Source organism: Epargyreus clarus, unplaced genomic scaffold (assembly GCF_041222505.1).
Source record: "Epargyreus clarus isolate Ecla_fem2 unplaced genomic scaffold, WU_Ecla_fem_2.2 ptg000027l, whole genome shotgun sequence".
Classification (NCBI taxonomy): domain Eukaryota; kingdom Metazoa; phylum Arthropoda; class Insecta; order Lepidoptera; family Hesperiidae; genus Epargyreus; species Epargyreus clarus.
Genome location: NW_027332234.1, coordinates 9,701,036 through 9,726,292, shown reverse-complemented (window position 1 = coordinate 9,726,292; position 25,257 = coordinate 9,701,036). Strand labels below are relative to the sequence as shown.

The 25,257-nt window shown below is 36.5% G+C and overlaps 1 protein-coding gene across 1 annotated transcript; it reads left to right on the top strand.

Annotated features, from left to right (window-relative positions):
- Positions 1 to 204: 204 nt before the first annotated feature.
- Positions 205 to 25,257, top strand: Tak1 (TGF-beta activated kinase 1). The gene is made up of 10 exons (XM_073088496.1): positions 205 to 485; positions 564 to 863; positions 1,124 to 1,303; positions 2,511 to 2,646; positions 3,049 to 3,149; positions 3,626 to 4,462; positions 5,333 to 5,423; positions 22,545 to 22,729; positions 23,388 to 23,498; positions 23,865 to 25,257. Exons 1-10 carry the CDS (start codon positions 402 to 404, stop codon positions 23,958 to 23,960), a joined length of 2,121 nt encoding a protein of 706 aa, XP_072944597.1. The 5' UTR covers positions 205 to 401; the 3' UTR covers positions 23,961 to 25,257.

The following is a 25,257-nucleotide window of genomic DNA, read 5'->3' as shown; positions in this document are numbered from 1 at the left end:
GATATTGGTGCCGACTGTAATGAATAGAGAACTCCAGTTGACATAACTTGTTTTCATACAGATTATAATAATTTAAAATTGACAAGTTATAATTTAAATTGCCATAATAAAATACATAAATCGTTACTTTTATTTGTATACCGTGTCAATACAATATTATATTTGTTTATTTAGTAACTTAAAAACCAAGAATCAATGGTCAACCAGTCCCTATAAAAATCTTCTTCAGTTTCAAAGATGGCGGCCTTGTCGCAGTTGCTATTCCGTGCTAAACAATAACGAGAAAATTGATCTAACCAACTATTTTTAACTCTTTTCTGAGGAATTGGTATAATTATTCAAATAAATAACATTTAGCTTTCAATCCTAGTCGTTTTGATAATGTGATATTAAGTGTACCGATGGCTTCCAATGTGCAAGACTCGCCTGTCGTCCAGCAGACATTCGTTGAGGAGATAGATTACAGTGAAATACAAGAGTTGCAGGCAGGTTTAATATTATTTGTGAATTTTTACGTCAACTGTAGCGAGATGAATTCATATTGATAGGTGTTATGTTGACAGGTTGTAGGCAAGGGCGCTTTTGGCGTGGTCTGGAAGGGTTTATGGCGGAACACATTCGTGGCGGTGAAACATATAAACTCGGAGGCTGAGAAGCGAGAGTTTGCGATAGAAGTGCGGCAGTTGTCGCGAGTTTCACATCCTAACATTGTAAGGTTGTATGGAGCATGTACGAAGGGGGCTCATGTGTGTCTCGTCATGGAGTATGCGGAGGGCGGTTCGCTGTATAATGTTCTTCACGTACGCCCTAAACCAAAATACACTGCAGCTCATGCTATGAGCTGGGCACGGCAGTGTGCAGAGGTAACGGAATTATATACCTATTAAACTTCATTTCCCATAGATAAAAACTAAAATAAAAAAAGACTGTAATATTTCTCTCATAATAGTTACTTGAAATTAAATTCAGAAAGAATGTGCAAAGCATTGACACAACAATGAGATTTAAGATCGTAACTGGATCTCTATATATTATATAGGGTCAATTTATTTTTGTTTATTTACAAGTATTCTACATTATTTACATAGATTAGATGTAATACTTTTCGTATAAACATTTTCAGGGTGTAGCATACCTGCACGCTATGAGACCAAAGCCTCTAATACACAGGGATCTTAAGCCACCGAACCTATTGTTAGTGGCGGGTGGACAGAAGCTCAAAATTTGTGATTTTGGAACTGCAGCAGATAAGGCCACATACATGACAAACAATAAAGGAAGTGCTGCATGGATGGCACCAGAGGTATTTTTTCTATTTTACTATACATTATTGTAATAATAGTTTTCGTTTTATAATATGACCTTAACCACTCTCTATTGTTGATTCCAATTAGGAAGCCCCACTTTAGGCAAAGTCCTTTAAGGTATGATTCTAGAGCTATCACAAACATCTCTGTCTCACAATAGAACCAAGAACTACTATGTTCTGGGTTGAAGGGTAATGGCAGTATACCTTAACAAAGCAATCGAACCAAGTGCTTATGAGCAAGTACCCATGTATTTGTTGGTGGAACTTTATTTTATTGAGGGTTTATAAAAATGCCCATCAATGTCAGTAACCACTTACAATAAGATAGATTTTATGCTTGTTTGCTATTTCTATCTAATCTATTTAATGAGTCTAGCAGACTAAGGGGGGACGCAAAGGTGGGCCCGGTCCTGGGGCCACCCAAACACAGCTGATAACCCTTCCAAATTGAACTAAACTGCGATAGTTGAAATGTTCATATGTTATTTTCTAAAAAACAGAAATGGGTATGAATCAGCTAAAAAAAATTATAAAAGCAAATCAACATTTTAGACTACGTATTCCCAGAGCACAATGACATTAATTTCTTCAAAAAAGATGTAAATAGATATCTCCTTCAAAGCCAGCAATGCATTGGCTTCTCTAGTGTTGGAATTGTCCATTGGCTTTGAGGTTGAGTACTTTCTGTTGAGAATTATAAAAAAAGATATATAGTAACAAGTCACTGTATTAAAATTTCCTCAATTTCATAAATTAAATTATCATTAATATTTTTATTTTAATTAAACCAAAATATGACAAGACAGATTTTAAAGGGTAATAATATGACAATTGTCTGATAACATATAACATAATTATTCTACTAATAAATATACACAACAATTAAGTTGTTTGGAATGAATAAATAATCGCAAATCTTAAGTCTTATTTCAAAAACATACTATTGTTATCATTTATTTTTAGGTCATCTTTACATTAATTTATTTAGAATTCACTCAAAATATAGTTAATTTTTCAATTTATGGTAAATTGCTTTAAATAAAATTATGGTTAAAGTTACATAACTCAAAGTGAACTCGTCAAGACATACATGTATATTTTTTTTTCTCGGTACTTAGATTTTTTATGTAAATATTAAAGTCAGCTGTATTTTAAGATGCTTAATCAATTTTTTATGCATTTCACTCTTGTGTGTTTACAGGTCTTCGAAGGGTCATCCTATACAGAAAAGTGTGATGTGTTTTCCTGGGGTATAATCCTGTGGGAAGTGCTGTCTAGAAGGAAACCATTCGAGGAAGGTGGATCAGCATTTAGAATAATGTGGGCTGTACATACAGGTACTACAAAACATTTTGTCTTAAGCCTTATTTTAACAATATGAACATAATTGACTGTTACAAAAAGTGTGGATTTATTTCTTTTCTTTTTTATTAGCATGCAATATAAATTTATTGTCTGCAGTCTCATCATAGCACAAAGATTTTTATCACAGGTTAAGATTGTTAAGTTTTTCTAAATGTGAATATAAATATGTATTCACTTTATTTCAACCTGGTGTATCAGAAACATTAAAATTTCCATTCTTTGAAATAGGATTTAGCAATTTAGCATGTAACGTCCCACTCCATGATTGATTATGATTTTTTAGTATTTCATGATTTTCTCACTTCTCTAACACACTTAAGAATACTAATTTTTGAATTTATTAAGATAGTAATTAAAGTGCCTTTATATTTTAGGTCAAAGGCCAAACTTAATAGAAGGTTGTCCGGAACCAATAGAACAATTAATGACTCAATGCTGGCATAAGATCCCTGCGGAAAGACCTAGTATGGCCAAGGTAACCAATACTATTAATATTTAACAGGTGGTATAGGATTTTATGGTGTACCTTTCCATTTAGAATATTTATTGAATTTTTATAGTATAAGAATTGGTCTGTTAGAATTGAAAAACCTTGTATGCTGCCCTAAAGCAGCTGTTGTTCGGCCCTTATCTACTGTCTTGATTTGTGAGCTGCCATGATACAGACATACTCATTATAAATATCACTCATTTACAAGTTATTATTATAAAAGCTCAACTAAAAGGTGTCAGAGGTTTCAGTTTATTTTGGAACTATTCTTTCTATTGAAAGTTGGTTACAACTCTCCACAAGAAGAACTTGCAGACTTATATTCCCAAGTTTGCTACTATTATTAGCTGATTTTCATTAGACACAAGTAGTCCAGAATTATATAGTTCCTAGAGAAAGTATACAATAATAATTAATTCATATGACTTTCGAAGCTGCGTTTAATATTTAAAAACTTTTAGGTTGTGGAAATAATGGCTGCACTATGTGAATTCTTTCCTGGAGCCGACACTCCTATCAACTTTGACGATCTGGAAGAAGACGATACAGACGCTTCTATTGATGACTACGGGCCGTATGACACGCGTGACAGCTTCGAAGAAGACACAGAGAATGTCTACGGAACAAACAACTCACTGCCATATTCAGAGGACATACCAAGCAACCCTGTAGTGTATCGACAGTCCGACCTGTCACAGTCACCAAGACCGCGAAGTTTTGTGGAGAGCCAAGTAAATAAGCTTCAAAACCTGATGACAGATCCTCATAATAGAGCCTCAGGAGTACAGAGAGATGAGACAGATGTACATAGAATGACGAAACACCCGCAGCACTTTAGAAAGATGGACACTACCGAAGCGGGTAGACCACCCGTTGCTATCAACAGAACATCTAGTTCGCCCGTGCCCTCAGATAAACAGACCTATATGCTCAGTGAAAACAGCACTCCCCACGATACCTTGAATATAGTCAAAAGCCCTTGTATCTTCAGTGGGGGTTCTTCACCAAAGCGGTTGTCGCCGATAGTCAATTACAATATCGGAAATATGAATCCGAGGCATATAGACATCGAGCAGTATTGGAATAGAGAAAATGACAAGGTATCGTCCACTAGGAGCCCCTCGGTTACAAGTAATACTAATTCTACAAGGAAAGAAGATTACAACCAGAATTACTGTGATAGACTGAGTGCCGCGAATAGTCCAATGACTCCCAACAAAGAATATAACGGGAATATCCCACAAAGACTGCCAGTTGACCCAAGATATCAGACACCATTAAGAATAGATGTTGATCCTGTAAGTAATAATAGCCTTTAATTTATTTAAGTCATTGTCATAGTAAATGTTGACAACTGTAAGTCAGTCTTATGAGGTAGTAGTTGACTTCAGAGAAAACATCCATTCTATATAGAGTTACATATCCATCCATGGGCTACAGTAACCACTTGTCATTAAATGGACTACATGCTCGTATGGTACTTTCAATTTTAAAAATTGTATAGAATTATCGCATAGAAAACTTATGAGAATATTTAAACCTGAAACCAAATTGAATCTAAATATAAAATATCACGTAATGATGTAATTTATCATTCTAGGATGTGTGTCTGTAAATAACAGCACTGGGCAGATCAACCATATGCCAAAACTATTTGTATTTACTTATTGTAGAGTGTCGTTACGCCAAAACTATTTGTATGTAGTTATTGTGGAATGTAACGCTAAAACTATTTCTTTGTTGTAGTCGAATGTCGTTGAGGTGTCCGTGAAGTAAAAAAAATATGTCATTATTTTCTCTTCTTTTTCTTGAATTAAAAAAGTATAGGAAACTGCGCTTGCGAAGTGTGCGTTTTTACTTTTTAGACATTTATGAGATTGTAGAAAGCTCTCAAATATGTAGAAGCATGTCTTGGATTCGTATAAAAGGCTTGGCTTTATAAAAGAGAATATAAGCTATGTTAAAGTTATTGTGAAAGCATTATGACTTATTATCATGTATTTTATCTTTAATATTTAAGAAAATGGTTGCCTATTGCTAAAAGCCTTGATCGAAATTTTATTGAAAAAATGCAAGAACAGTTAAATAGTTCTAATATTAAACTATAGTAAGTAATATTTGGTGCTGTGTTTTACGTTTTATTTAATTAATTCACTGTAAAATTTCAGAATGCGTGGGAGCTCAGAGATTTACCGCTCAATTTCGATGACTACGTAGAAGTAAAGAACACAGCTGGATTTGATAAGTTCATCACATTAGGTGAGTGCTAGAATAAAATATCTATATTGCCTTATAACAGACGTAGGAATAACGCGAATTTATTAAACAGTTGCACACTACTGTCTGAAAGGTCCTCTTCTGGCAGACCACATACATTCCTAGATTATAATTTCTCATCTGCATTACTTCGAATTATAGAGCAATATCGTGATAGAAATTATTATTAATTAGAATTAGGGTTATTTGTGTTCAATACCGAATTTGGCCCGCCATTACCTCGTGTAGCTACTATGTATGTAGCGTTTTACCAAAAAGGATGTCTAGAGCTGCTCTAAAATTACAATTACAAAATAAAGCATTAATGTGTAAAAGCTACTATTGTTATAGGCTTATTGAAGTCTCGAGGCGATCAAAGTCTCTCTTTTGCAGGATCATCAGTATTCTTTGGTCGTATTTATGTCTAAATGATAATTAAATTATTATTGGTTAAATAATTAAAGATGTTTTGTACTTATAATATTACTAAATTAAAGGAGCGTCTACTTAATATGAAACCTAACAGGCCGACCTGATGCTGCTGACCTAATATTCACTCGTATGTTCACTGTTTGGTAAATTCGTAAAAATATGAGTAGTTCATCTAGTTATTTTTAAAGGAGCACGTCTTAATCTTATTACTCAGTAAATATTTTTAAACAATTATTGAAATTGTCCTCAAAATGTTAATGATTTGTGAGAATTCCTCATAAGTGTTGTAAACACTGAAAATAATGATGTCAACAGCTTACACGCGTAAAAGTAATTGGCATAATGCCTCAAAACAACCACTTGCACTTCATTAACACTTGGTTCATAGGTGTTTTTTCCTTTTTTTCATTATTTTCACGAGCCAATATTTATTTTGAACTCATGCAGTAATCATTTTGCAGAATACGTATAAGTTTTGCACGTGATGATGCACTATTTGCATTTTGTATGTTTACTTCACATCATAATTATGATTAAGCGTTCTGGTTTGGTTTGGTTTGAAACGCGTGGTAATGTAGAAAGACAAGGCGTCTCCAAATTCTCGTAAGTAGCAGTGCATCTTAAGGTTTGCATCGATTACATGTGGCCGCTCCAATTATTTTTGAAATTTATAACAAATGTTAGAAGTTAGGCATTTATCAATTATCAAAAAGTAGATGGAATAGTCGTTTGCTGGCCCTATATTATAAAAAATACGCCGAAACCACTTTGCGTCCAAGCGCATATTATAATGTGAACTTACATATCCTACAATGGTTCTTTAATTTTACGATTAGATCATGGAATTTTCGACATAAATTATCTTTGGGTGGATTTTTAGCGTTTGCAAAATAATAGTATAGATTACCAAAATTAAAATTCAAACAGATAAAAACGTAAAAGCTAAAAAAAACTTTATGTTGTTAATGTTCATCATCGTAAGTAAGCATGGTTGGAAAGGTTAATAGTTTCGAAATCAAAAAGAGACAATTCATTTTATAAATGATAGCCTTCTTTGAAGTCGCTTAATGAACACAAATATAGCCTAAATCTTTCCAAAAACAAAAATATAAAGCACACTTATATTACAAAGAGGGGTAATCTAAAGTTAACTAATGCATCATTGGTGAGCCATCGCGTCGGAATAGCCGAGTCCTGTGCCAGGACATGCGCGCCTCGTGATTCACTGGCGCTTTATATATCATCCGCACATCGAATATTTAACCCGGGTTCCTATAGAAAATATGGGAATATACCTTTTTCGTATTAGTCATGTTGTGAAATCCATATTTTATTAAGGTTAATAGTTAATACAAAATCCTAAATAGATTATTCAGTATTTTCTTGACTGTCCAATAATTTTGAAGTTATACTTATTTTGGAGCGATGGGAAAGACGATGGAAATGTCTTTACAGAATCAACAACGTTAATCCAATCTACCGTAAGTTTTGGGCTCAATCTAGGACCTTCAAAGGGATAAATCAAAATTCACTCACTGGTCTATCAATGTATTTGCTGGTGGATAAAACGAGAGTTATGAATTAAATATGAATAAATTTGTTTATTTAAAATTAGACAGCTGTTTTCATGAAGCAAAAATAGGTTCAGAAGTACCACATCAAGTGGTGTTGCCATTTGATAAGAAATAAACAGTGAGCGCAAATATCACCGCTTAGTCATCGGGCGTCGCACGCATCTACATGTAACGTTCGCAATAGTTCACATACCCTATTTCATTGCAACTGGCTAACTCATTCACTGCGGATTTAAAATACTCGTAGATGAGACGCTAGCGTAACGCAAGATAATTATGTCGGATTTAGCAAGACTAAACGAGGACGGAGGTTGCACAGGTTACCGTTGGATTTATCTTTGGATAGCTCGTTAAACAAATTGGTCACAGTAATATAACAAGTAAAGTCATTTTAACATAGGTAAAGTCGGTAGCCCTATGGAGGTTTATATAAAATCATAAGAACTGGACTCCTTATGGAATGGACTGGACGAATTTGGTGGAATGGATGGGCGGTACTGTAGTAATTATAGACTGTGGATTCCACACTCTGCAAACTAAACTAATTTCACGTCGTAAGGTATGCTTCAGGACTTCCAATTTTCCTTAAACTTTAGCCCTGGCTTCATAAAAGCAAGTGACGTTTTTTTATATAAAAAAAATCTTTGAAGTAATTAGGTAGCTTTGATAAGAGATCTTAATAGGTAATATTACACAATAAAATTTAACGCTCACACATTGGCTACTGCTCGTATTCTAACGATATAACTGAAGTACACTATATCGTTCTAACTAGGCAACCCATTCACTGGTCTATAAAAAACTACACTAATAAAAGCTACTCGAATTTTTTGCCGTAATTCAATGTGCGAGAATGTTTCGAATGCATTCATCTAATTCTTTGTTATTACAGAACTCTGATAAAACTATTTAAAAGTGCTATTGTGTCTGTCAGTAAACCGTTTCAGTAACAAATCAAGCTTCAAAGTATTAAATGTTAATGAAATTTATAAATACTATGTTTCAAAAAGTTGTGTTTCGTAATAAAACATTTTTCGGCTCCGCAGTAGTGGATACAGCTTGCATAATATGTGCGTAGGATCAATGTTTATTTGTTTGTGCTCATTAATTACTTCATTGATAGTACTTTCAATTTATTTAATGTTTAGTAGACTAATAAATAGAACTGAAAAGAACTAGATAAATTTATGGGTAAAAGACCCATCTCCAGTAGGAATAAATACTATGTTTTTGTTTGGACTTGGTCTAGTCCGAATAGCTTACAAAGACTTTGAACACTTAATTATTTTTTAAAGTAGAATTCTCTATAAACTTATCGTAAAAGAATTATCATTACTTCCAGTTGTGCAAAAACCATGTGGGTTGATTCTTTATTACACTTGCTAGTAAATATTCAGATCGTAAGTAAATTTGGTTACGAATGTACACGCTAACAATTTATTATAAGTACATATTATTATGTAGTAAACATATATTAAAACAAAGAGTCATTGTCGTATTGGCTTATTTCTAGACTATCGTGTAAATGCTAATCTTATGAATAGCCGAACTATCTTTGCCTTTTAAAATTAGAACCGTACGCGTGTGCAAAAAAGCGTGGATTTTTTTCGTAGAGGCACATGATCAAACGATATTTTTGCTATTCAGTATACATTCGGCCGTTACGTCCGTATTAGAACGTAAGCGTACGCGTGCGCGTTTTGGGTGCATTTATAAATTCGACGTGTATAATACATGATTATAGAGTATCGTTCGGTCCAGATGCGGCTCGGGACGGTCCCGGTGTGAGTCACGATTCTCGGAAGAGGCCGCGACTATTTTAGACTGTGTCCGCTTACCTTCTAGGAACCGGGTGGTTTGGGACCAACGACCGATCGCAAAGCCAAAGTATTGTTAGATCGCGAACGGGGTTGCTTGGGCCACCATCATAATGTCGTTTCCTCATCTTATTCTGGCTACTGCTAATCAACATCTCTTCTAGGAAACAAAGCTTCGCGCTAACGCTCGGCTTCGGGAGCTAACAGAAAATGTATACCGACGACTGGTGATTCATTTACTCGGCGTTTATAAGAACCCTTTACATCGGCCAACAACAATATTACTATATGCTCATATTGTAAATAAAGCTCTATGTAGACTTACATTGTAGTGATTGTTTCTCGAAACAATACTCATGACGTCTTATTAATATAGTTACGCAACGGTTTACTTGTGAGTCTGAATGTCAATATTGATCGGCGTCTGCGCAGGTGTAGACGACTTCTATTTATCCACGGGCTTCCGGACTTCGCACGTATCTCCGTCGACAGACAAATGGAAGTGTGTGATGAATAAGCTGAAAATTTAATATTTCACGACTCATTTAAAACGCAATTAATATTGATTTTCATGCTGCTTCCTTGAGTCACAAACAAATTTAAACATAAATGCAGATTTGATTAAGCGATGTGTATTCACGCTGTTTATTTTAATTTACTAGTTTCAAAGGTGATATCTTCAAGCACCATAATATCTGGAAAAATAACAACACGAGATAGAAAAGAAATAAGCGTGTCTTATGTGCGTACGGTTCGTAACATGCAATAAACATTAACCGAGTAATTCGCTACATTCTTGAAAGCTGCTACCCACTCTTGGAAATTTTATGGTAATTTTGATAAACGCTTTTAAGTGAAGAAAGCCTCATGGCGCGTGCCCTGCTGAGTCAGGTTTCAGACGTCAATGCGGTAAGAACAGCATCGCGGTAAAGTAAATAAGTCGTAATATTTTCATGGGTGCCGCCGCGGCGGGCATCTCGCCCGTTATGCGCTGCTCAAATAAACAAATGTGTTGATTTTTATACAGTAACGCTGGCCTTTGAGAGCCGCCCGGGCCGGCTTCATCGTTTCTCACTAACGATTACCGGAATTTACGGACGCGCTCTTAACTGAGGAATAGTTATCGTGGATTCGCTCCGTCCCCGGCCGAACTCCACCTGCGCTTTACGTTTTGGTGCTCATTATGAAATCACCGCAAGCGAACGTCAAGTGGCACGGGCGATGCGCGAGCGGGGGCAAAATGGAGCCATTCGTCTTCCTTAATCCCTATTGTTAAAATAAGCCAAACACATTTGTCTTGTGTCAACAGAAACGCATTGCGCGTGCACGCATGAATCAGCTCGATACAATTAATCTAATTTAAGGTTATCGGGGAGGCATGGGACGGGCTCGGCGACGTCGCACAGTCTCGCGCTGCCGCCGTGCGCTGGCGCATCGCGCATGCACTCCGATGCAACCGCGCGAGCCGGCACGCACCGCTGTCCGATCGTCACTCCGTATTATATCCCGCGTGCTGTCGCCCGTATTCCTGTGTTACTCTCCATATCGTATCTGTGCAACACTTATGCGGCGGGTAGTGCTAAAGAGGACGTTCCCTATGTTATAGCTTAGTGAAATGCCGCAAACAGACTGTTCTGTTCAAGTTTCGATAACAGTGCAACCGAATTGCAACAAGTTACAAGTGTTCGTTGACGTTTTCATGAGTGAGTAGCTGTTTGTTTTCGTACGATATTTACTAAGGGGATGTTAAGGAAAAATAGAAATATTCAATACAAAACGTTTATATATTTAAATATAAACAGTATTTCAATATTAAGGTATTTAAATTTAAACAATGTTGTTTCATCATTTTTTTGTGTTGAATGAATCTTAATATGAAAATGTCATTCTTCTTATACTTCTACAGGATTTTTCATGAAATCTTTCTTTTCCTTCTTTAAAACAATAACTTACATTTGTTGAATTTCGTCTATAAACGCGTAGGTACAAGTATTTTTTTATTTGAGGCATTTGCTTGAACCATCGAATTACCTACACCACTACTTAACATAGTAAAAAATTGATTATAATAGGAGTATACCTATGACTATAAAATCACCCCACTTAAAAACTTGATTATATTTAATATTTTTTTTGTTATGTCATCGTCAACTCTGTTACATTCAGTACCATTGCTTGTCACATATCTCTCTCCTGTTCTCCTCCTAGAAATAGATACTAACACTAAATATACCACGGTAAATTTACTCAATTTACTTTCCTGTATAAAAACATTTTATTACTACAAAACATTCGAATTGATAAACGAATGTTCCTAATTAGTTTTCGCGTCCCCTTAATAACAGAGTCTCGTGGTTCAAGTTCACGTTTCAATCAATTTAATTATTATCTTTTCTCGGGGAGTTACCCTATCAAATTAGACATAAAAGTTGACAAATGTGTATCAGAAGACGTAAATAAAAGGTTCAATAGTGGGGTGAACATTTTATCAGCTACAAGATTTAATTCGTATTTTATAGTATTTCTTATAAACACTGAAAAGGAAAGTTATTTCTCGAGAGGCTTAATTAGAAATAGCGCCAAAATAACCCGTATAATGTTAAAAAATATAACATTATTATGAGTATTATTATGATTAATTTCCATTAATTGTATAGTTTTCATTTCACTTCTTTTTTTACGTTTGTCCCTTATTATTTACTTGTGTATGACTGAACGTTTTTGATATCCTCATTTAAGTATCACGCCATTTTTTTGTAATTACATTACACCATTTTGCACCAATACGTAAAAAATCTAATTTTCCTCTTCATATGTAGGGCCAGTAGTTTGATGGACAGAAGCAGAAGGAAATCATAGTCTTTTTGGCTACCGAATAACGCACTTAACTTTAATTTTTAGGGAAAGTTGCATAGTGACCTGAGAAAAGAAAATAATGATTACTCTAAATAACTAACGACAGGTTTATTTATTTCAAGAGATTGACAAATAATGTGCTCATAACAATATTATGACAGACAATCAACTTGCCGCCATAAATCATAACAAAAATAAGAATTGACTGGCATCGCAATCACGCGGCAAATTTATAATCACCGCTAACGATCGCCGACAGTGAAATAATCGGCTGTCAAAAAGCAATGCCAACAGCCCGCGACGGTTATCTTAGCGTCGGGACGCCGAGTGACGCTTTCGCACAGATGAATCATTGCTAATTATTTTATGATGCACAAGTAGGGCGAGCCGCGAGAGGCGAAGATCGTGTAGTGATGTAAACATTGACGGATACCTCGACGGTTATCTCGCAGCATCTTATGTCACTCACCTGTGTTGACAACTAAACGTCAGTGTCAAACGATTGACAGTCCCTTTATTACTTTTTAAATTATTTATGGTTGAAATATATGTTTGTTTTGGTTATTATCATTCGTAAAACTAAATGGAACTGGATCTGTAATACCAGTTTGTTTAGATCGCTAAATGTTTATTCCTAAATAAGAGTAGTGACATCTGGTGAAAAAGTGCATTACGACTGCTCTTATCATTGAGTCACTCACTTCACAATGTCCAGTTAAAGCTGGGTCTGTACCGCGTATGGCAACACCTAGCGTACTCGGCTCTTATCCAAAATTACGAGCGCTCTAAATTTATTCCCAATGTTAATTCTTTTGTTATACCGTAGCCCGATTTCAAAGCTCGTTACAACCCTCTTTGAAGATTCAGAAATAATTGTGTTTACGTGACCGACAATCAGGTGAATAGGCCCTTTCTGTTGTTCGTCGGCTCCACTTATTTTAGAATAATCGCTTTATACATTAGTTGAAAGTATATTATGAAAGTGTGTGTTTTCTTTAAAAAACGAATTCTATAAGATAAGTTTACGCAGATAAAATTTATCTTCTATATGAACTCTCTTTTAATTTTAAATAACGTTGTATTTTAAGATTAAAATGGAGAAAATAACTTAAATCCAAAATAATCTTTTATTTACATACACAAAGCATAGCAATGAATCAACACTCGACCTTGATAATAGCTGTAAACAATGTGAAATCAAATTATTTCTATATACGGTCGTGCAATCACAATGCACGGAGTCAATGTATAGTGGTGAGACATTTTGCAGACGGCGCTTATAGTGATTCAGTCTGGAATACGATTGCCTTTATAGCTGTGATGGTGGTGCGCAGCGTCCGGGCCGTTGGCATCGGCAACGACATGACTAACCGCTCTAGATACAATCAAAATATGTGACAAGTTTATTTCTATTCGGAACAACACATTCTGCCCTGCTCGATATATCCCGCTTCAAAGTTGAACATCTGCTGATTTTTTTGACGACATAAGTAGGTCGGGGCTCGCGTCTGCGTCACGCGCCTTCCCGGCCGCGGCCGCTCACCGAACGCTTACGTTTACGCAAAAACGTTACGACGCTTCTCTGTGACCTCGAGTTCTATCTCGATATCTGGTTATCTCGTTACTGTGTCAACACTAACTACTGTTTACGCGTATTTCCAAACTAATTTAGAATAACATACACCTTGGTTCAAACTTGCAACTGTTTATTTACGCGTCATTGATACGATAAACATAGAATGCTCGTTTAAAACTTATAAACTGAAGGTATAATTTTAATTGATAATTTAAATCAAATTTTGTCTCCTTTCAATCAATAATTACAATTTCATTTGTACTGACCAAACCTGATGGCCATAACACAGCAGCCTTGATAAGAACACTAGTTCATAGCACAACGGCTTCAATAGAAAGTCAAAACAGCGTTGAGAAGTAGCGAGTGTTAAACGCGTTGCGGCGTAGGGGCTGGGAGCGCTCCCCCGAAATACTCGCGTGACTCACCGAGCTATTTCGCCACGATACCTTTGCCAATAGCTTTTGTATTGCTTCCTGTTGCTGCTTCACCTCCGATTTTTTCACTTATACTATCAAGGATTGTAGATTATCAAGTGGCTCTCAAAAACCTATTTCTCTTCCATTGTTATCATAAGCGTTATTACTGTTTCAATACAAAATTCTGATCCCCGTTCATCTGAAAGGTTGTAAGTCATCATTCAGATCAAATGTTACTTGAAAAACTCATAAAAGTTAAAGAATATTGTTGATAGCTCTCATTATCTATGTTTTCGTGAATTTCCGTTTATATTTCTGAAAATTTCTTGAGCGTCATTTAAAGGTGTTGATATGATGTGGTTTGTATGCGTTGAATCATTTGCCAAAACAATAACAATCTCCCCTTGCTTCCGAAGTTTCTTGTATTAGAAAAATTTAAAACTCACTTCAGAAAAGCTTGATACTTCATTCATTGACATACATTTCACATTTCTTTTGTGCTGCAATAAATTGATAGGATAATGAATGAAACGATTGTATTATTTGAATTAGATCTTGCTTTGTAAAAGTTATCTGTCTTAAATCATCTTGAATGTTCCTATTTCTCAAGAAGAGGATCAGTAAACGTCCGTGCCATCAAGTGGCGCGTTGGGAAACGTAACAACTGGATTAAGGCCCGCCATTTCATGTTGACATTCAAAGGCTGCAACGTGTCTTGTTCTGTAACATGCAGAGCCGATGCCGAGCTTCAGATATTCAGATCACAGTTACGAAATCATACGAAATTGTAATTATGCAATAGTCGTAGTTCCATTTGATCATTGTCGTCGTACTCTTGTATAATATCAGTTATAAATACTTTAGGGTTTCCTGCTCTTTGAAAAACTGGGCGGTAGAAATAAGCTTCACTGAAGTTTCGTCATGTCAATCTTCAATATTCTGTGTCTCATCTACTCGATTGATCTGTCAATATAAATATAAGTATGTGAATATATTTTAATATTTAAAGGAACTATACGCGGTTTTCATATTGACTAATACTGATATTGATGCTGATAATATTAGTCTAAAATGACACATGGGTAAGAAAAAAAATCTGTCATATATTTTCATTTTAAGAACAATGTCATGATCGAAGTTTTCTCTAAATTAAAACAAGGAAAACAAATCGAAATTGTTTAAATACGTGGTAACTTTTTTAGGTTATGGAAGCATAGGCATCAGAAAATATTGGCTATCTATCCCACGGGAGACTTGAATCATATCCCAAAATATTTCAAGAATTTCTTATTATTAATTGTTTTCTTCGAAATTAAATATTTTATACATTGTTTATCTTGATGACTTGTGCGTTTTACTCTCTATAGCCACTCTTCTTTAAATGACCACTTTCCTTAAACAGACTCACTTGATGAGTTCCATAATAGAAGGTTGTACTTAATTTTGTCGCGACCCTGTTGTTCGTTATATTGTATGGATTTGTTTTAACTTGACTATTGTATTTTTATGTAATCACGGATAAGTACTTTGCATCACAGCTAATTCAAATTCTTTTCCTAATGGACTTTTCTTCTTCGTTTATGTTTCATGCTGGCGATTCGTAAAAAAAACTTTCAAACATTGTCACAGTTAGCCATAAGTATGTGGACAAATCTCACCAATGTTAAATACCTAAGTCAGATTCCTACTTGACTGCCAATCAATCAAACAATCACATTGTGTTGCTATCTCTTTGCAGACCAGAATCAAATATTAATTTATTCAGTTTTTGTCTCATCTTATAGCAAATGTAATGATATTAATGTAAACTGTGAGTAGATACGAATAAATTATGCAAGTGTGAAAATAAAAATAGTTTATTTTTATAAAAGCTATATTACTTTGGAAGAGATGCGTGTTACGATGAAAAAGTCGGCCACCATAACACCTACTCGTGGTTGTAAATGGTTACGTCGATTCTACTACGCTGCTTATTTTGAAGCAACTTTTACAATTCATGTAATTATTGCCTCAAATGTATAAATATATTCAAGAAGTTTGTTTTTAATTAAACTAGTATATTTTCATTTATATATTATACACAATTTTACTAAAAACTTATTGAATAAGAACATTTAGTATGAACACAATTTATATATAGCAGTAAATGAATTCGTGAACGGAAAATTTCACGTATTTTAGGACCAAACGTTCCGACCAATAAAATTCCACGTCGCCTCAGTTGTCGTATCGACGGCTACTGGCTTCGATCTAAAGCCATGCAATACTTTGATGTGATCTGGATACTATCACAGCGCAAACGGAGACTGGCCCAGTTCCGATTTCGCCGTAGAAATTGGCACGAAATTGTAAACTGCCCTCTTTACAATAGGCAATAAATATTTACGCACTGCTTCACTGACGGGCCAAACGTGTCTTAAGTTTTATATGGGTTTGAAGTAAGATCTCACAAAACATTCTTATAACAAGCAGATTTTTTTATTTTTCATGTTATGATAGAAATAGCCAATGGACCTGCAGTCGATCTGATATTAAGTGATCACCGATGCGTTGGTAGTGATGATTAAGATGGAATCTGAATCAGTATGTAGTAAACACACCCTTGAACCTAAAATAAAGTCGCCCTTCATTGCTACTATTGGTCAAAAAATAGATGTAGAGTTAGTGCCGCTACACACAAACGCCAAAAAGTTCTACTACCTTCAAGTGGTTATAGACATTTTGAAAGTCGATACAGTCGACAGTTCTTTGATTTTCAACACATCTTTGCTTTGACCTTATTTTGATACAGTAAACATTTTTTAGACGCAGTTGTTTTTCAACAATCTGTTATACGCATGCTATTTTATGTGTATTATATTGCATACTATAAAACCCGTTGCAAGTAAAGATGTGAATGGTTTCCGTACAAAAATATATTTCCCACTTCCAGCTAAGTTCACGAAGTTGTTTTTTTAATATTTTCGTTAGTCATTCAAAAATTGTCTCATCGCCAGCAATATATTTCCCGAGTATATAATTATCCTTTATGTATTTACATTTGAGTTGTACGCAAGGACGCTTAAATTTGTTCAGTAGGTATTTCCGGATCGAATGAAAGTGTCTTCGATGAATCAGACTTTTTTTAAGGCTGGATGTACGACGTAATTCCCTGTCAGTGTCACTCGCTTAGCGCGATCCCAACATTAAAAGTTTGGACATTCTGTGGATTTTTGGCACTTATCTCTAAAGTCGATGACGGGACCTGATGCCGAGCTACCTAATTATTGTTGAAGTCATAATAAATCCCTTTTCTTTTATTATTGTGTTTTTTGTTGCGATCATATTCGGCGTGTCAACGTCTAGGCTAGTTATAGGATCTAGACGTTTTCCGTATTTTCGGCTGCGGTCGTAAAGCGCGTCGCTAATAGAAAAACCTGTCACTTCAGGGACAGTTTCCTCGAGGTGTCAGCCGGCTGACGCAACCGGCGCGGTCTGCGCTCCGTCCCGACGCCAAATTGAAAACATATTAATGCCACGGATCAAAGATAGCTTTACTTCACCGGTAGATTTACGGTATTACCGAGCCGACGTGTAGCACGCGGTGCTCTCCGACCCCGAATTATGAGATTTTCCACCCATTTATCATGCAATTACGTCTCCGTTCCCGTCGTTCCACTTACACTGAACCTAATTGTATCTGATGCTGAACGATGTGGCTTATTTTGGAATGGCAATGTAAACGTGAAATCCGCTATACTTTTCGAATCTGCTATAAGAAAATTAGGCTGTAGCTTTATTTCCTGGCTTGTCTGCTCGCCGCGTATAAATATAAGTTGTAAAATTTGAGCGTGATTCACCAATGCGAGAACTACGTCCAACAACAGACCATTGGATTACCTCTTTAATTTCACTCACGTGATTCGCGTGACGTACTGAAATTGTCCCCCGTCCAGAACTTGTTCGATGATAGAGCAACAGTTTACATTAATGCATTAATTTATTACCTGCAATATGTTTCACCATTAAAATGGTTTAGGAAGTTATATACATAGTTGGCTGTTTAGTAGATTAAGCATGAAAAAATTGTACAATACTTTAAGAGCTGTGGATTTTGTTAATAAATAAAATAAAAAAATTGTTACCTATTGCTAACGGCTGATGCTGTAGCTTCGTTTCCTCTTCTACTCGTATTAAATCTATTAGATGTAGACCGGTGTCTCAGTACGAAGTTATTCACCATGAAGTCACCCTTACCCTTTCTTCGTTTCGGTAGAAGGGTGTGGATGCTCACTGAATTACACCTGAGGCGACCATCTCAGACCTCAGGAGTATCACCCCATCAGTGATTAAGTACAAATGTCCATGGGCGGCTGTGACCAATAACTAGAGATGAATTGCATGCTTATTTCCTGTTTCAATTTTATCAAAAAGGTTTATGTGTAATTATAAAATTATAGTCAAAAATCTGACCATCGCCTTATTAAACTTCAATAGTAAATATAATAGTTTTTTTTTTTTTTTTAAATATGTTTTATGGCACTTATATTAAAAAACAGCACGAAAATATATTTTGATATTATTTTTTTGCTACATCGTAAAAACGGTGATCATCAAACTTGTTATGATTATAAAGCAATAACAAATGTAAAATAACAAATAATAAAAATTGGCCTGTGTGAATCGAGTTCATTTTTAACCTTCCCAACTGAATGAAAAACAACGTGAAAAAAACATAACATCAAATATTAGGCGATGGTATGAAAATGGGACAGTTTTAGCCAATTGTTCTTATCGCCAACCCTGTTGTAGGTCTTCTCAGAGTGGTTAGGCCATAGTTCATCGTGATAACCAATCCTCCATAACTTTTTTTTAACATCTCTCACTCATATAGGTTTCCTCACGATGTTTCATTTCCTTCAATAATTATTAATTGTGCTTCCATAAATTAAGATTTAAGTTTTGTAATAATATAAAACAGTCAGTCTTTGTATAAATAACCACCTCCTTTTTGAAGTCGGTTAAAAACACTACCACAAAATTGTCATTCACGCTGGATTAAAACTGTTCTAAAATCCAGTCCAAAGTTAATTTGAAAATTAACAGACTTCAGCCCCGTTATAAATCTATTAGATCAGATTAAAACGCGTGTAAACTTTATTGTTGGCGGTATAAATTTTATGCTTCATCGAAGTTCGCAGTCGTAAAATGTAGCGTGTATTAGTCACGAGCGTCCAACGACGTCCGGAGACGATCCATCAACAGGAGCGCGTGTCTGTACGCCGGTGCCTTGTCAGCGCCTCTTAGCTGTACATTAATTAACACGCTCCAGCGGGATCATTCGTTTTTTTCATATACCTTCCCAACTCCAAACCGCTTTCGTGTCATCCGTTACGTAAAATTGTACGTAATAATACGCATACAAAACGGACACCGGAAAGCTCGCGGATACTGACAACGCGTGCTATCGTCTCAATGGCCATTCACAAAACAATCATTTCCCCGCAAAAACGTTTTAACACGTTGCGGTTTAGTTGTGGAAGTTTAAAGCGAATACGCCGCGTTCTACTTCCGCTGTGAGTTGAATTTGTGCGTTGGATTATTCTGGGCACTCTTTAGAACTTCGTAAGTTATACTCAGGCTGTAATAAGCTATTAAAACAACGAAGTTGGCAAGCTCCACCAGCTATATATTTTCTAAGGGCACGTGGGAGACGCTCGATAATATCCATATTGGTAATCAGGAGACGGGATTAAGCAAACAATAGATACGTCATACTTCAATTTTCTGACGCAAGTACTACTCGATGCACGTAGTTTCTTGGCTTGAATTTGCTGCTAAAAAATTATAATTTTATCTTCGTACTTATTTCTGATTGTTATGTTATTTTTAGTTTCAACTGAAGTAAAAAGTGGAAGTAAACCTAATTTAATTTTTCATTCCCTAGCTGAGAGTTGTGACACATAGTGGCTGCCTGTAATACGTCATATTTCGAGAGCGAATGCGTTTACGTCGGAACTACGTTGTTTTTGCGCACTGCACCTTTGGCTGATGTATGCCGCAATCGTTGTATGAATTAGGGCCGGCTACGATGCCGTAATCACCTGGACTCTAATTTATCCCTGCGCAATGAGCACGCGAACGTTACAAACGCGCCACCGCCCGGCTATCGTCCAACGCGCCCTGAGGCACGCCGCCCATGTGACCTTACAAATAATTGCATCGTAACATTGTATGAATCACTGCGATGCTTTCAGTGAAATACTACAAAGAAATGTAGAAGTTTCTTAGCGGAGTCTCGAGACGCGTGCGGCGGAAGGGATACGCTAGGGTAACGTTGCGCCGGAGATGAATGCAAGAGTGGAAATATACGTGGGCGAGGGTCGACGACCCGCTACGGAGAGCGGTGCGCGCGCGACCTGCCAGCGAAAATGGCAGAAAACCTCACGAAGGGCGGCAGCACACGGTATCCGCATTTAGCTCGGGCTGACGTCTCTGAGTCACCGCACCGCGAATAGCGGCGGTTTGTTTGTTGCACCGCCCGCTCCCGGCTCTCCCGCCGATTATTTCGAGTCGTCGACGGCGTGCACGGCTCCACAGCAGTGCTCGGCGCACTGTCTCCGCGAGAGGACGCGCCATGCCCCCGCTGCCCGCGCCGCCCGCGCGCCTCCGCCGCCTCGACGCATGTGACGCCTCCGCCGGAATCGTCACCACCATCAGGGACACAGTCAGCTGTAGTTGGATATTTTACAGTGAGTGTCGCCCGTACTCTGTCGCACGCGTCCCGCCGCCTCGTCGGTAGAACGATACGCGGAAACATCGTCGCCCGCCCTACACCGTAGGCCGCATCTTGCGTCGACGCACCCCGACGGCCCTGCGTAGCACCGTGCACTTCCTGCTACGACGTCATTCTGTCGCGAAGTGGTGCGATTCCATATTTTAGATAAAATGAAAACGACCTTTATTTAAAATCGATTGCAGTGTGTGAATAGTCAGGATCTTCTGTTTTGTTTTGTCTTGGTTTTGTTGTGACTGTTACTTAGAAAAATAATGTGTATTTATTTTTCGTTGTTTTTGAACGTTACTTAAAAAAGTGGATTTCTTTAAAAAAAAAACTTCTAGAGTGGTTAAAACTGGTTATGCGTCTGTTATCGCTTCGTTTTAAGTACCCTGCCGCCATCTATTTGCGGGAAAAGGAATCATTCGTTGAAAGCTGAAATCTAGGTGAAGCGTCTGACATCAGCAACACGAAGTAAATTTAACTCTTGACGTATTTAACCCTGCCGTGAAACTGCTACTGATTCTTTCGAAATACCTAAACACTGGGATTGTTATCGTTATTATCGTGCAACATCACACTTGGTACTATTCATTTTTAATATGCGCTGCATTTGATGTGAAAGAGTAGGTATTTCGTAGCATAAAAATAATAATATTTTCAATTAGTTACCAAAAAAAAAGTCTACATAAAATTGTAAATATCTCATGCTATACGCCATTTTGTTATCTTACTTCGTATCGCTGTTGCGTATATAAAGCTAAGTAGGAAAGCTACATCATTCATTCAGACATAATTCAGTTCGTAATTGTTAGACTCGGAATACTTCAAACTATTCTCGAGGCAATAACCTATGCGTACATAAACACAGACATAAACATTGGGTTATACAGAATGTTTTATCTGGGTACGTTGCCGATAGAAACGCAATTTCAATACCATTTGAAATAATTGCTAATTAAATCGAACAGTGGATCTATCTCGTTAAAGTTTTACTGTAGTAGTTTTTCGAAACTATTTTGTGGCGATCAAATATCTAGTTATTGTTTATCTGCTACTGATATTATCTTAAGGTTTTGATATTTAATGTAAAATTTATGCCATCAGTGAAAACAAAAATCTATAACTAGCTTTGAAAGAGATCTCTTTGTTCAGGGGCACTAAGATAGCGTCTCCTTATTGCTTATGTTTTATCTATAATCTTCTAATAAAACATGTGACCTATGTTTTATAAACTTGTTTTAATTTCAATTAGTTTTATATAATGCAAATAGTCACTAACATCCAAAGTCAAGTGATTTTAAGGTACTGTAACTGAGGACGAATTTAAGAAAAGTTACTCGTATGTTAGGACGATCACAAATTTATTTTTATCACTATCAGTGTCTCCAGACTCTTCAAATCAAAATACTAGTAGGTTTACACCATTGTTATATGTTAGAAAATGTGTAGCGCTACAGATGAACCACAAAGAATCCCACCGTCTTCGAGTACACTTGTGAAATTGCTATTTTATATCCCATCCACCAAACAGCAAATAAAGGTAGCGCACCACATATCCCCTCTTAATTGGCGCCTATTCAACCGGTCCTAGACCCCAACCAAACGGTTACTTATTTATTTTATTGTACATTATCTCATATTGTATGATGTGTCGCACGAATATAAATGTTAATTTCGCGTATATTGTCCGCAGGTAATAGTAGTGGGTCGACGCCTGCGGAGGGCGCCGCGCCGCCGCCGTCGGAGCCCGACCCCGACCTGGACTCCATGCACATGATGCTGGACCCACATCTGCGGCCCATCTCGCCGGACCTCGCCAACGACGAGTCCAAGCGGATATTCGACGAGCATAAGCAGTTGGCGCAAGAGTACCTTAAAGTGAGTATTCCTATCGTTTTATAGGATTCCGTGAGGGACTAAATGCGCGGACTAAAACGGCGATTGCCGTGAAGGCTGTCTGTTGTCCCGTAAGTGAAGAAAGTTGTTTCTGACAATCAAGATATTGATTGTTGAGTCTTAAGAGTTTAGGTAGAGTACAGAAGAATTGCGGCATATCACCACATCATAATATTGAATTATTGAACACCCGAATTGTTTGGGTAAGCTTGCGGTAACCTAAATACCCTTTTTTTGTTAGCGAAGGAAAAACCTTCAAAAGGTACCCGGTGCCGTGGGAGCGACACCGGATTATGTGGAACTCTTACCGCACTAAAATTCCCCCGGTGGCCGTCCTCGGCGCTGCGTTGAGGAGTCCAGGATCTCCAAAGGAACGCAACCGGAGTCCTCTTAGCGCGTTGCCCCGTAACCTAAATACCCTAAGCAATATATGAAGATAAAAGTGGTCAATGATCTTTTTATAAGGCTAGTGCCTTATCTGATCTATCTCAAAATCTGGTGACTTGAAAATGAATAGTTTCAGAATTAAAACATACATAATAGTATACAAAAAATAGAAAATCCATTTAATATTCAGTTAATTATAATATAATCATATACCCTTATGTTACAAAAAACATGTATATTCTTTTTATTTCAGATACAGACTGAGCTTGCTTACTTAAGTAAGCACAAGTCAGAGTTAGAGGAACAGATGGGAGACGAGGAGCTCCGACAGAAACGGGAGATCATACAACTTGAGAATGAAAAAGTATGCATTGCAATTGATTTATCACTTGTATTAACGCTATAAGAAATCTTGATGAAAGGAACCTACACGCCTCAAATTCCATAGCGCGTGAGACGTCTACGAATCCCCACTTGGTATGCGGAATATATGCTAGCCGTTCGGATTTACTAAGTAATATCAATTAACTCTGCATCAATAAATTATAATTTATTAGCCTGTGTCAGATTGAAAATTCTGGCATTAACTCCGTTAACACAATATAAAACAGACATGGCTTTATCTCAAAAAAATATTGAAAGCTTGAAATAAAAATACTGAATGATCTGCACCTATTTACATTCTGGTTGGCGCTACACATATTTTAAACAATATTTCTTTTCGTTTCAGGACTCGTTGATAAAACTGTACTGTACGTTGAAGAAGCAGCTGGCGCGGGCGGACACGGACAGCTGGCTGCTGCCCGAGCCGCGCCCGCGCGACTGAGCCCGCGCGAGTGGCCTGCGACGCACAACGGTTTATACGTTCTTTCTTGAAAATATCATGCGCTGTTCCGATTGGGGAAGATATTTTTTTTCTTTCTTGAGAAACTCATGCGCTGTATTCGGTTGCGGATGAAGATAGTATCGTACTGAAATCGACAGTTTTATCGAAGCAATTATTTGGTGCATATATAGGATGATATTTTTTTTGAAGATTAGAAAGCTACATAAAATATTAGTCACATTTAATAATACAGAGTGATAATTTTGTTATTATTTTTGTATGTTAAGTTCAAGATCCTATCTGCATATGCATTATGATTTTGATCTTAGTGTCGAATTCAGTTTGAATTAACAGTCAAAAGCGTCGAGCCATAATACTTTTTGAGCAAAATAAGGAGTAAACCTTTGTGCGGTGCAACCACAATGTTGATTTGCCCAATGAATGATGACAATAAGTTGTTCGCTCGCCGCGAAACCGCCCGAGTCGGATAGAGGACCCAATTGCGACTCAGTTTTATTTGAACCAAATATTGAATGTATTTAGAAATACTACTCAATTTTTGAATACATATTATTGCAATTTATTTATATAGAGCTATCTTTTTAAATTATTTTGTGATATAGAAAACTTAGAAAGTCGCAAGTAGTGTCATCTGGTGGAATAATACGGCCCGGTTGCCCTTGAAACGTATTCCACGTAGAAGTGCAGTGGTGTGCAGCGGACTTCCTGGCGTGTAGATGTAAACCACTTCGTAACATTGATCTCAAGTCGCCAAACGAGCCGTCGTCGGTACAATTACCGTTTATTTTTACAGGATCCTATTATAGATATTGTGTGAGACGTGTCTACAGATTATTTTATTGCAGTTTTTATTTCTATGTACTTAAATGCTTTAATTGTATTACTTACAGATTAATATCCGTCTTGCCTAACAAATTTTACTGCCAATAAGTTACCTTTTTCCTTATTATATTCTAATCATGAAGGCGTAGTACCAAATTATTAACCCAACGTTTTTATTTTTTGTATGTTATTTCACTATTTCCAACAGCACGTTTTAGTGCTATTTTGTGTAAATACAACGAATTTAATATGCAAAAGTTTAGAACCGAATTATTTAAAATTTATAATACTTACATACAATTATAATTTTATGAAATAAATAAATATGTATCGTTGTTTTGGTGTTGAACAGTTTGTGTGTGCAATAATTTGCATATTTTGATTTTGTTAATTTAAGATTAGTGTTAGTTGTTAAGATACGATGTTAAGTTTAAATATATAATTATATACAACA